The 13,776-nt window shown below is 41.4% G+C and overlaps 1 protein-coding gene across 4 annotated transcripts in view; it reads right to left on the bottom strand.

Annotated features, from left to right (window-relative positions):
* The window catches only part of clstn1 (calsyntenin 1), a 43,436-nt gene extending 30,570 nt beyond the window's left edge, over positions 1-12,866 (bottom strand). For all 4 annotated transcript variants that reach the window (XM_079674845.1, XM_079674847.1, XM_079674846.1 and 1 more), the window contains exon 1: positions 12,590-12,866. In XM_079674845.1, coding sequence (XP_079530971.1) covers positions 12,590-12,671 — 82 coding nt within the window. In that variant the 5' untranslated portion in view covers positions 12,672-12,866. The remainder of the gene's footprint in view (positions 1-12,589) is intronic.
* Positions 12,867-13,776: the final 910 nt, after the last annotated feature.

Here is a 13,776-nt window from a genome sequence, read left to right as displayed (position 1 = left end):
AAAATAAAACTGCTGCAAAGTCTGACAAAGACGCACCAATACCCAAGAATGGTCTGAGATGGGCATCACAGATCAATTCAAAAATCACATAATGCAGGTATCCTCACAGATAGTACACTCACTGCTGAGCTGAAAACATGACTTAGGTGTATGTATGGGAACAAAGAAGGCAGACCCAGGAGGCTTTTGACACATTTAAAAAGCAAACCCCTATACCACCGGTTGAATTCAAAGCCTCTTTCACTCACACAAACGTCTCAGGAAATGGCATCTAAAGCGCAGTTTTATTTAAAGCGTGAAATTCTCGAATACATTGTGTGAAATCGCCAACAAGGCCCTTTTGACAAGATGGCTTCATCATCTCACTGCAAGCCCTCTGAGCATTTGTTGCCCTGTGAACATTTGACAGAGCAGCAAAGACATTATTTTCACAAATACTGAACCATCCTTGTTTTGGAACCAGTTATTTATAACACTATCAAACAGTTAGGATTTCTGTGATTATAAAGGAGAGACTCTCGGTATTGTAAGGGAGGGACTTTTTTCGTGAGGGGAGGCTTTAGTTTAGGATTTAAAATGGAATGAGATTAGGAAAGGGGCTGTGAAATGTTTGAGGCAGTCTAAGGAGGAAGACGCTGCAGCAGCACTGAGGATGCAAAGTGTAAAAGACTGGCATTTTCTTAATCTAACTTAATTAGAAAACCAATTCATCTAATGCAGTGGTCACCAACCTTTTTAAGCCCAAGATCACCGACCTCGGCCTAGGTTTTATGAGTGGGGGGCAGACCTCACCTCCTCTAGGGGGGTCCTCACCTCCTCTAGGGCGGTCCTCACCTCCCCTAGGGGGGTCCTCACCTCCTCTAGGTCCTCACCTCCTGTAGGGGGTCCGGGGGGATGCTCCCCTTGGAAGATTTTCTTTTAAATATTGAAGTTGAAAGCATCAATCTGGTGCACTTTGAGAGCAACATGAAGACATCTATGGATACATCTCTCAGCACCCATATGAAACAGAACTGTAAACAGATTTACTTTTTCTTTATAATAATAATAATACATTTAATTTGTTAGCGCTTTTACAGGTGCTCAAAGACGCTTTACAGATATAGTGAAGAGAAAAGAAAGGAACAACAAATAAATATATAGTTAAAGTTAAAGTCAAATAATACAAAAACAATCACACATTAAAAGCCAGATTGAAGAGGTGAGTTTTTGTACGTTTTTTGAAGGTGGTGAGGTCAGTGCAGTCTCTGATGGGTTGTGGGAGTGAGTTCCAGAGGGAGGGGGCAGCGATGGAGAAGGCTCTGTCCCACCCAGGTCCGGTGATTGATGTGGGTGGGGATGGATAGGAGTCTTCTTTATGGATATTTTACAAATCACTCCCCTTTTTAAACTGTATTCTTGTTTTACTGCCATATAGTATTTCATACCTGTTTTTAATCTATTCTGTTATTGTTTGTATAACTATAATGATCATATGAAGGTGTGCCGCAGAAATAATCTTTTGAATAATTTGTGACAAAACCGTTCTAAACACTTTGAGAGTCCTTTAGCTCACCTGAGCCCCTCAGTCTGACAGGGGAGGACTCTCCTCCAGCTTGTTGTGGAAACAGCTCCTTATGTCCGTTAGTGCAGCTAGCTAACCAGATGCTAACATCACGGTCCCCGCTAGCACAGGTCCCTCTCTCTCCCTATCTCCCTCTCTCTCTCTCTCTCTCTATCACACTGAGGCCCAATCCCAAACCACTCCCTCGACCCTACCCCTCCGTGACGGAGTGAACTCCGTCTGTATCCACACTCGCAGCTCAACGAGACTCCTTCCTGTCAGATGGAGGGAGTAATACAGCAGCAAGCTTTGGGACGGCCGCCCCTCTCTCCGGCAGAAACAGGAAATGCCGTAACTGTATGTAACAACGGTTTCAAAACAGCATCTCTTGGACTAAACATTTAAATTAATAACTCAAATAAAACTCCAAACATATTTCATTGTGTTACTTTTTTGTAAAGCTCTTTTCGTTGTAAACCTGATTTTTATAAGCTTCTTAGTTTTTGCAACAGTCTGTAAATATACACAACGTTACAATAAAATGCACACATTTACCTTTTTCTAGACTAAACACAGGTATGATCCTAAGTTAAAACATATGAGACTATCATGAGGTTATTATCATCGTAGTTTATCAGTGGATGTTTGCTGGAACTACTTGTTAACAGCTTGTTTCCTGACGGACACACACAGCGTGACTCCGGTCAGGTAGAGACCGGTCTCAAGTCAGCACCGCTGCAGAATCGCTGTTTGAGGGCTTGATAGCCCACTCCCCCTCCACACCGCTCCACACTCGTTGGTTTTGAGCAGCCCTTAATATGGCGGACCCTCCGCGTGAACGCGCAAACGGAGGGGTAGGGGTAGAGTGTAGGGTGGGGTTTGGGAATAGGCATAAATGCGCTATCGCCACACGCACACAGAGCCGAGCTTGAATGACACAAGCACACGTTTATTTCCATGCAACTCTCTGATTGGTCTGGTGTCTTGCCTCTGTTGCATTCACTGAACACGGGAAATTGCAGTCCTGTCGTCCTCTCTAGTGTCATGATGAGGTTCACGTAAAGCACGGTTAATGTATTATATTACTGAGGTGTCTCAAATATACGTCAATCAAGTGGCACCTGCTAACGGGGTGGTGGATGATAGGTTTACATCTAAAAACGTATTCCACTGATCTAATGCATTGCAAACCCTGGCCCAATCAAAAACCGCGTTTTGATTACGTCATCACAACAACATGTTAGGTTACCAAACTTATAGGTGCATTTGTTGTTGTTGAAGGCCTGGCTGTTACAGTCTTTATTTACACTATTTTGTTGTAGGCCTACTGGCCTGGATGTTTATGCAGTTTTAAAGCACCTTGGCTTTGTTCTGAATGCACTTTGTTGTAGTTATCCTACAGAGAAAAGAAAATGCACTTGACTTGGAATTAATGTACTGTATGCATTCAAAAGTACTGAATAAATGTTTTATGGACCCATAATAGTAATTGTAAAGTAAAGTAAAGTAAAGTAAAGTAAAGTAAAGTAAAGTAAAGTAAAGTAAAGTAAAGTAAAGTTAACTTAACTTAACTTAACTTAACTTAACTTAAGTTAAGTTAAGTTAAGTTAAGTTAAGTTAAGTTAAGTTAAGTTAAGTTAAGTTAAGTTAAGTTAAGTTAAGTTAAGTTAAGTTAAGTTAAGTTAAGTTAAGTTAAGTTAAGTTAAGTTTTGCCATAATCATGTATTTTTCCATAATCAGGTAGCTGAACAACATTGGTAAAAAATATATACATTATATATATATATATATATATATATATATATATATATATATATATATATATATATATATATATATTTCTATTAATCATTTTCGGCCTTTCGGCATTCGGCCAACTGTTTCCTATTTTCGGTATCGGTTTTGGCCAAGAATTTCCCATTCGGTGCACCCCTAATTTATTGTTTCAGCTCTAATCTGACGAAGAATGGCAAAAGTGATCACAGTGCCTAATCTTCACATGTAGAATTTAAGGAGGTCACAACAATGTGTGTCAATGTTACGCCAAGAAAAAAGGAACGTTTAACAGTGTTTAGAACAGTATCATCTCAGCATACTTGAACACAATTAAAGATAAAAACAGCTAAATTAAGCTGTGAAAATTGGCCACCTAATAAATCTGTAATGGAATATAAGTGTTGAAAAAAGTAAAGCTGTGACAATACATTTTCAAGTGAGTGCAAGACTCCTTCAGGAACTAACAGAACGGATGAAGGGGTGAAAAAGCAACAAAAAAAACGATAAAGGGGGCATGCTACAAAGACCATTGCACAGCATACTGCGCACTTTGTGAGGTTAATGATGTGACTTCACAGTGACTCACCCCTATTTCTAGCACAGAGCAACCATTGACCTCTACATAAATATTAGATGTATAAGAATACAAATACACAGATAACAGGCTGATGTTTTGCCTCTTGATAAATTATAGATATTAACTCGGTAGAGTCATCCCATGCCGACATAGGATGAACCATATCTATACAAAATCTCAATAGTCCCACAGACAATACGCCCCACTATATACTGTATCCACTACCAAAGAAATGAAGTCACAACAAAATAATTTCAGATGCTTTTAAGAAATGATTGATATGTCAGAAGCTGCAGACAACATCACACGCACATACACATCAAGCCCTTACTGCACTAGCACAGATGGCCGGCCTGGCAACACACTACAGTATGTGGTATGAAATCCTGTTACGCAGCAAATAAAGCCACTGACACTTAATCCCATAATGGGATGCGTCTACTTCAGGGGTCGGCAACCCCTGGCACGCGTGCCACCATTGGCACGCGGCACCGTAACCAGAGGCACACTAGGAATAAGTGGAATAAGTGTGCAAAATATTACAATTTCATTTTCGGATCCTGAACGAGACCGCCGCCAGACGCGCCGTTACCTGCAGAAGGAAGCCATGCACGCAACGCAGCCCCGCTCTCTTTTACTCCAGGTTACTTTCTGCCGCTTTCCTCCGTGGCGCAGTGCTGATCGTTTCACCACACTTCACAAATTGCAGTACCACTTAAGGAGCTGTACAAATGCCGCAGTTTTTGCGTGATTGTGTCTTTAGTTGAAAGTCCAGTGGCGATCTGCTCATCTCTCATCGAAATAATATGCTACAAAGGGGCGGACAGGCCATCTGTGTGTTCTGGAGAATCACGGAACGGACGATCGTCCTTATTATTATGCCGTTCAAACCAATTATTTAAATGTGTCTGTTAAATTCGGCCTCATGTAAGTTGCGCTGACAGGTCCACACACCGCTTCCCCGCAGCGGAAAAATTGCAGCAAAAAAATTGCCGACCCCTGGTCTACTTCATTCAATGACAAGGTCAAGTGACTAGCAAGACATCAAACAAAGCAAATGATACTGCCAAGTTTTCATTATGCATATCTGACGATGAGCATGTAACAACGATATGAGGTAGAATGTCCCGCCAACACCAGGAACCACTTCTAATAAAAATGATGAAAGCGTTTTAGAGAGGCAGCAGAAACCTGGCTCACATATGACACAGGTCTACAAGGATAAAGTAATACTTATGACTGTGTGTGCCAAGTTGTGCCGTGCCAAGCCATCCACTGATCAGCTCTGTCTCTTCAGACCAGAGGGCGCATTTTAGGAGACATTAAATGCTTTTAAATAAATTGGTTCTTAAAAATGATGCATGCTTTGTCATGTATTTGTGTTGGGCACATTGTCTGTGCCAATGAAGCATAAAAAGGGAAATATCATTATCATCATTCCTGATATCTTGATCAATTAACGCCAAGTTACCAGTTGATCAGGTTCACATAAGGCACGTTCACACCAAGTACTTTTCCCATAAAGGTTCCTGAGAACTCTTTAGTTCTCATGAACTAAGTACAGATCGCGTTCACACCGGAAATTAGTTCCTGGGGGTGGATTAGGCTAATAAAGCCACTGACGTCACTTCTTCTTCTGCTTTGGGTTTACTGGCAGGCCGCAAACAACTTCACGACTTATACTGCCGCCCAAAATCCCCGGAGTTAGGGACTGGCTTCAGTAGAAGCTGCTGGAACTCCCAGCATCTTCTACTGAAGCCTTCCGAGCAAACGGCCAGAACGCCGACACCTCTTCATCTCCACCGCTCCCATGTTTTATTTTGTGTTGTCATAAGTTAGTCTCTCTGCGTTTCTGCGCTGGGCTAATGCTAATAATGCAATGATAATAAAATGGCGGCTTCACAAAAGTGGTTTGCATTCCGCCCAGCTAATCAGACACAGGAACCTTTTTCTCCCACGAAAGTCCCTGCTCTCTAGCAGGGACTGAAACGGGGGTAAAAAAGGTTCTCTAGAACTAATTTAGTTCCTGGGACTTTTTGGTGTGAATGCAACTAAATCGTAGTTCTCAGGAACCTTTGTGGGAAAAGTACTTGGTGTGAACACGCCTATAGTTAAATACAGACTAATACAACAATCCTGCAATAATCTGTTTTTTCATTTGATGATTGGCAGTCATGGAAACGTGCACTTAGACATAGGGAAAGGGTATTGGTCTACTGCACTGCAACTTGTGTGCTAGTCTTGCAACCGATTTACAAACAGGGACAATAAATAGTCTTATCTTTAGGCTAAATAGGCCTCACTTCTCTTTGCATAGAAACATTTTTTGAGAGTTTTCTCCCCAAATATTGACCATAGATTATCTACAAAAAATATAAACTATAAAACTCTCAAGTTAATATTGTCTGCAGGGCTCCCATTGATATGCCATGGACGACTTCTCTCATGACCCACAGAGAACCGGGTGAACCCACTGACCATTCAACATGGACACAAAGACAAAGCACCTATATGGTTGCCTAGCTCTTTTATTGACGCGTAACTCTTACAGTTTGACCTATTAACCGTGATTAAACACTTCCTGGGAGAATTTGAGTGCCACAATAGGTCCTGCTAATCCTGAGGTTCAACAGGAAGCCGGTACACACTCACTCTATGCTATTGCTGTGATGTCTGCTCTTCATGGAGGGGAAATTAAATCAGCCTGCCTCCACAACGCTTGTTAAAAGCTTTGCACGTGTACTGTAAACCCTCACTATGGCCATGGGCTTAACCAAATACAATGATAGCAGACTGTTCACAGGATACTGGTCACCCTGGGAGAGCCAGAGAACTAAACCACAGCTGTACAGATTGTAGCAGCATCACTGCAGCAGATGATCGCTCTGTAATTATCAGATGAAGCCTGATAATGCCTGGGAACCTCTGAGGGCATGTTGTGTAATCATGATGGTGCAGCCAAGTGTCAGGCCGCGTGTGACGCGTTGAGGAGATCTGCTTCATCGATTTGGCTAATATTTAACCTTTAATGTCTGACAGCCTGCAAACCTTTATCATGTTTGATTACATGCAAATGTGAAGCTGCAGCCCACTCTAACGCAGATCAGCTACTGAGCAACACTTCACTTTTAAGTGCAATAATTAAAGTTGGTATTTGCAACCGTTTTATTACGTGTTGATGTCTATAGAGATTTCAGATAATAAATTAGTCCGTACTTTCTACTAAACTATCATACTGCCTGCAAACAGTGTGAAAATGTTAGCCTGTGTACATGAATCACAAACTGAGCAGCTGGTGCATGTGTTTAACTTTGATTAATAATACTGCATAACCAGTTTACTCTCTGCAAATGTTTGATTACCCGAAATTATAAATAACTTAAAAGATTATTAGCAAAACCTGCCAATTACAGGTAACATGAGTGGCAGCATGGTCTACAAGCTGTCTTTTTGTCTTCGTTTGAGACTGAATAAAAGCCTCTGTTGCCAACATATTTTTTCACATTTGTCCCATAAGCTACAGAAGAATACTGGGAAGCGAGAAAGCAGTTCCTGTTCTCAGGTGATAGTCAGACATTGAGGAGTTTCAGGAGGACAGCACAAAAAACTTGAAGAATTTGAACAGCTCCATGACAAAAAACAAATACAGAGAAATATGCAAAATGCACCGAAATCAAGTGACTCAGAGTGTGAGAGCAGAAGGCAATTACAGCTGTGGAATAACTGCTCAAAATCTCTGCTTGCCAGAAGGAGAGCTTTCAACCTCCACCACAGGGCCTCTTCATGGTTGTTTAGAAGGCAGCTTCAGGAGTATCAAACAGAGAACAACCGAAGCTGCAGCCAAGCGGGTCAACGTATGAGATGAATGCAAATCTGATTAAAGCAATGACTTCAATCATGCTGGCGAGTGGCTCTTTTAACTCTGTGGCTCGGGAATAATCAATGGACAATTTGCTCACGGTCTGAAACAGACGGCACACTTCTCTGTTTGTCTTTACAAGCTCCTCAGCTTGTTGACGCAAGCCACCTCCATCACAGACTGGGGACTGTTCTACGGAGCCTTTTAAAAGGAAACCCAGACCTCAGGGGCCCTCACTCCCCAAACACCCTGCTCACACAGACAGGAGAGCCTCTCAGTTTCCCTGCCAGGCAACAACATTTGTTTGTCCTCTATAGGCAGTCTCCAATGCCCGACAGAACGAACACACCCTCTTTACGGCAGTGGTGCTCCTCTGAAGAGGGGGTTGGGAGACGCAGAGCCTCGAATGCAACTCAATCACCTCTCTGTAGGAGCCGCACAAAAGAGCCAGTGAGACCGCAGGAGTGAGAGTGAGACGGGTAGAGCTCTGCGCAGGGTGCAGCTGACCTGCTGCTGCAGGTAATGTGCTCTTTGGTTACCCGTTTCCCAGGGAGCATGTATCATTGCATGCTGGGAACACCCAAATGTGAATCCCTCTGCAGTGCCAGTATTTACCTGGAAACAATGGGACTTGAGGTAGCAGGTAACACAGCCATGTTTAAAACCTGTTTGCTCCAGTATTTGTTACACTCACTAATACAAATAAAGCAAAATGACTTTCTTGTGAATTTGGATGGTTTATTACAATACCTTCAAAATATTCTGATGCAATTGACAAAACTTGATTAATCAGACGTTTTAACTAATCCATACAAAATGTGGATGGACAAATCCTGGATTCTGATTATTTGTCATATGGTTTTTTTTCATATCTGAATTCCGCTTTTGCTCTATCAGAGGCTCATGTGAATGCTATCCCTTTTCCTGGTGGCTAACACAACTTAATATTCACAACTGAATGACCCATTCTTGACAGTTCACTGACTCCATTCAGTCCGCGAAGGCACCGATGAGAGGAAAGTCACCACCGACCCCAATTGAGTCTAGTATTCTCATGGCCTCATCTGTCCAGCACTAAGTGGCAAGTTACCAAAACGAAATGCTTCAACAAATTAGCACTTTCGGGGATTATCTCATATACACATTCTTGAGGGGCTTCAGTCGCAATCCTACGAACAGTGAACACATTGTGATCTGCTTAGTCAACATCCCGACCTCTGAAGTCTGGCCCTAAAAGCCCTTTGTTCCTCTGAGAAATCTCTGAATAAATACTGCAATAATGTAAGAGTTAAACAGTAGGAACAGGGCCTCTGTGTGGGGCAAGCAAACTGTAATTCAGGAAAATACAGGGTGAAATGTTTGGATCAATTTATTAATGCAAAGTTATTTCATTTCTAAGTCGTCGTTGTCTGTTTTTCAAAACAACATCTAATCAAATACATAACAGATGTCAGTTAAACTAAGTGTAAACATACGCAATGACCCTAAGAGTCAAATTGTGAATCAGAAATCTTGTATCATAGAAGATGTTGAGGTCTATAAATGCCATCACTTACTGACAAGGGTCTGCTTACTAGAAATTCTGCAAAATTAAAACAAACCAGTTATATCGGCTGACTTGAGGTATTCTTCAAAAATCGAAGCTGCCATCCATAAGAACCAAAAAAGCAATAAAGTGATGTTGCAAATGATACGCTCGTAGTCCTTTTGATATGTCCAATGACTGATTGTGATAAAGCCATGAATCTTGTAGTGACCGACACTATGGAATACAGAGAACATCACTTAACATAAAATGGTTCCTATCTATCAAAACCACTGATGCACTGTTGACATTTTCTTTTTTGCTAAACCGTATAACAAAAGTCGACATGTACGAAGGAATGCTTCTGAACTCAACTGATTCTCTATCATTCCCTTCACCCTGTTGATATTTAGTGATGTTATTTCTGAGGAGATACAAGTCTGTAAACTGGCACTCAATGATGGCATACAACAGTGTTAGAGGATCTGCATGAAAGAGTGGAACAATGCAGACATTGTCAGCTGTGTGCATCCACATAGTTTCTGTTTGCCATAACATAGCAAAATGACTTGCGTAACACAGATTGTTGGGAGGTCAATGGTTTAAATTGGGGGATCTGATTGTCTACAACAAATTCAAATTGGCTGACGTTTTGATGTGGTTAATCTTACATTTTGGTACTAGAATCCTCTAATCAATAGATATAGCAGCGTTATGCTTTTCATAAGCCAGACAAAAGGTTTTGAGCAATATTGGTTTTTGAAGGCCAATATCAATAATGTATGTTCGAGTATGTCGCTGATGGCCACTTGTATTGGTGGAGAAGCCTCTGAAAAGGCATTAAAATGATCCCAAAATTGTTAAGTACATTCATAAATCAGTTTACATAATGATCATTGAAATAATTTTTTTAAGAAGAAAGACTCTGTAGAGATGATGAATATTTTTAATGACGCCATTATCAGGGAGGAACCTCAGAGGTCCATTTCACAATTTAAGATGAAAAGTATTGACCTGATACATTGCTCTGACCGTAACTGACGTGAGATTTTCAGTGGATCAATGGTAGGCTTCTCCAAAGAATGCAAGATGAGGAAGACGCAAAGAGAAAACATGCATATATAATGTGTACTTTACTGCAATGTGAGGGGAACGCATATGTTAACTCAGCACCACAAAAAGCGAGGCATCCAATTTGTAGAATTACTTAATTCAATGATGAATGGGCCAAGCAACTTCCCAGCAGCCAGCTTTTCCTTTGTCTGGCTTTGTCTGGAGGAAGCTCATGGATTTGAGCAGACCTAAGGTTTGACTCTATATGAAGTCACCCAGCAGCTGCTGCTCATAACAGCAAAAAGACAATATGACGTGGGCGAGAATTTGAAAACAAGAGATAAGAAACGTGATCAAAATAAGAAGAAAAACATTACCTGTGGTGGGAAACACCAAAGAGTTAAAAACATTCTGTGAGGCTTCAACAGTGTGCCACAGAAGATATGTGTTTGCACCAGTTTTACACACACTGACATTTCCTTGCAGGCACTGTAATGAATCATAAAGGCTAGGTACAAATGTGTGTATCAAGAACATATTTTCTCAACCGATCTACAAGGATTGCCATGTCATCAGTGATGAATATCTGTAGGTCGAACAGCTGAGCAGGAAAACATCTCTTGGCAAGGTAAATTCACCTGAATGTGCTTAAACTCAGTCTGTTTCTGAAGTCATAAAGTCAGATGGATTAACCTGAAGAGTACACAATTCATTATCCGCTGCACGGTGGCCTGTATTACAGAGAAATAATAAACAAGCCAGGAAAACTTTAACTTAGACTGAAAGTGACAAGAGGTGACATACACAATAAGCTGGTGACCTTTGGTTATTAAAGATAAGCCCTCACCAAGATGGTGGTTTCACAGGTCTCCAGGGCTGATAAGAGCTGGGAAGTCAGCAGGTGCACATTTCAAACACACTTACAACAAAGCCAGATTCTCACTGCTTTAGGCCTTTCATTTCCGATAGACGAGGAAATAAATGAAGTTACTGCTTTACAAATGGAAGGCTCCCGGTGCTGTGCATTCCCAGCTGCCTGACATGGCAACAGGAACAAATATGGCTGGATTAGATGCAGTAAAATGTTATGGGTATACATATCCTTTTCATGGTCGGATCAGAGGGAATAAAACGTGGTTTAACATTTGAAGAACACAAACTGGCCTCCAGCAATAGTGGCTGCCCAGGCATGCTGGCATGGCCAGTGACTAATATGCACCTGCCTTTACACACCCTGAAACAGGAAGCTCTGGGGAGTCAGTGGATTGGGTTTAACGGGAAAACACAGTCTATAAATCCATGCAGTGAGGGTGAGCTGCTGAAAGGAGGGAGGTGGACCGCCCTGCAGCAAATAAAGGCATGTCTCTCCTAAGTGTGGGATGAAGTCCATCGGTGACATAGCAAAGCGCAGTTTCACTTTCAGCTATTCTATAGTCTCTGATCACAAGAAGGCCAAGACCTACAGAGAGGTTTTTTTTACTTAAGCCCGTGATCACACCACATACATTATTAAACCAATCGACAAAACAGGGGCTGGTGAAGAGGATCTGCAATGCGTAGACAACTGAGCTCCATCCTGGTGCGACCACACAACGGTGCCAAACCTAGCGTTACGCTTAGTAAATAATAATGCATTGTGCTTTAATAACACGAAATCTTGAATAAAAACTGGTTAAGTGAACATATCATCACTCGCCTTAAAAACAGGTGTACTCAAATAAATATATAAAAAAACGAAATGAGTACAGGAAGTACCAGACACAAGCAAGTTATAAAAAAATGATTTTACGAACTCTGCAGAGGGTGAATTTGTATCTCATGTCAGATTATTAAGAAACGAGTGAGACAACCCAATGGGCCAAAAATAGACTAAAAGCAATGACAGAAGGGGGTCGTTTCGTGGCCTTATCTTTAAATTAGACTATTTCAGGTTTACACGCTTTATTAGTAAATCTCACACATATATAATAACAGTAACTGTGATAGTACAATGTGTAAATGAGGATTAGTAAAAGGATAAAAATGATGCAGTATCGCGGGATGCACTTGCTCCGCCGGGGTGCTGCGGCTCCAGAGATGACCATCCCTGAGCAGGTTCCTGAACATCCCTAAGCAACGCACCGCCTAACGTTCGTTTTAAACCCTTATTGCCTGGCAACAACCGGAGGAAACGTTACATTTTGACCGTTTCCAAAGAGAAACCAGTGTGTCACGGACAGGCAGACACAACCCAACGGGAGATAAATCCCAGCTTACCTTTAGCTGCCTCCACCGCACATAATAGTCCGAGGACCAGTCCGACAGCGGATGCAAATGGTGTATTCCCTCGGACCCGCATCCCGACTTCGAGTTCAACCACGGCGAATTAAAAAAAAAAAGAAGCTTCTTCTTCCCACGTCAGCCAGGCGGAATTTTTCTCCCACAATAAAAATAAAATCCAGAAGATGAGGTTACCACGGTAGCTCTAAGATGGCCGTCGTCGCCGCCGCCGCTCTGCTCTTCAATCACCGCTTCTCTCGCAGTTTTGCAGCTCGCTGGGTTCAGGGACTGTTGGGCATTTGGAAGACACGTCCCAATCGCACTGATTCATGCTGTCTGCATTTTGACCAGAGGTGGAGGAAGTACTCAGAATCAGATCTTGTACTTAAGTAAAAGTAGGAGTACCAGAGTGTAAGAATACTTTGTTACAAGTAAAGGTCCTGCAATAAAAAGGTTTTACAAAAAAGTATTACCATCAAAATATACTTGAAATATTAAAAGTAGGCCTACTTATTATGTAGACTGGCTATTTTCAATATAATATATACTATATGTTTTGATTTGATGTATTGGTTCATTTATCAAAGCTTGTAATGGTGCAGCTAATTGTATAGTTGATACTATTTATACTTTGCATACTGCTGGATAGCTTGTATAAGTTACTCTCTGTGTAACTAAATTCTTATTTAAGTGAAATGTCTTTAATTTGATATCAACACTATAACATTATTCTTTGTTTAAGATTGTATGATTCAGCCAGCCATTTCATCCGGTTAAAATATGGGTCAAACAGCAACAGCCATTTCAAGTAAGCTCTACAACATAAGTACTCAGAAATCGAAGCTTAAAATGAGAACCTGAAGGCAACATGTGTCCAACGATGACTTGTGACGTCAATAATGTTATTGTGGGAGCGCATGCAGCTAGTTTAGCACAGCCGGCTAAACTAAGACCGAAGGCGGGGGCCAAATGCCTTCTGGAGCTACAAAGGGGTCTGTGAGGAAACAGACAACCAGTGATCATCACAATGTGAAGTGCATGACCGAATCAAACACTTTCCGATTAAGCTTTAATGCCAATAAGGATGCTGTAAGGTTTCTGTTTGTTTAAATACAAACACATTTTATTGTAGATTATTTCTACCTGTGGTCATAAATAGTTATAGACCACCAGATATAAGGTAT

This window comes from Notothenia rossii (assembly GCF_949606895.1).
Source record: "Notothenia rossii genome assembly, chromosome: 4".
Classification (NCBI taxonomy): domain Eukaryota; kingdom Metazoa; phylum Chordata; class Actinopteri; order Perciformes; family Nototheniidae; genus Notothenia; species Notothenia rossii.
This window is presented reverse-complemented; position numbering and strand designations above follow the sequence as displayed.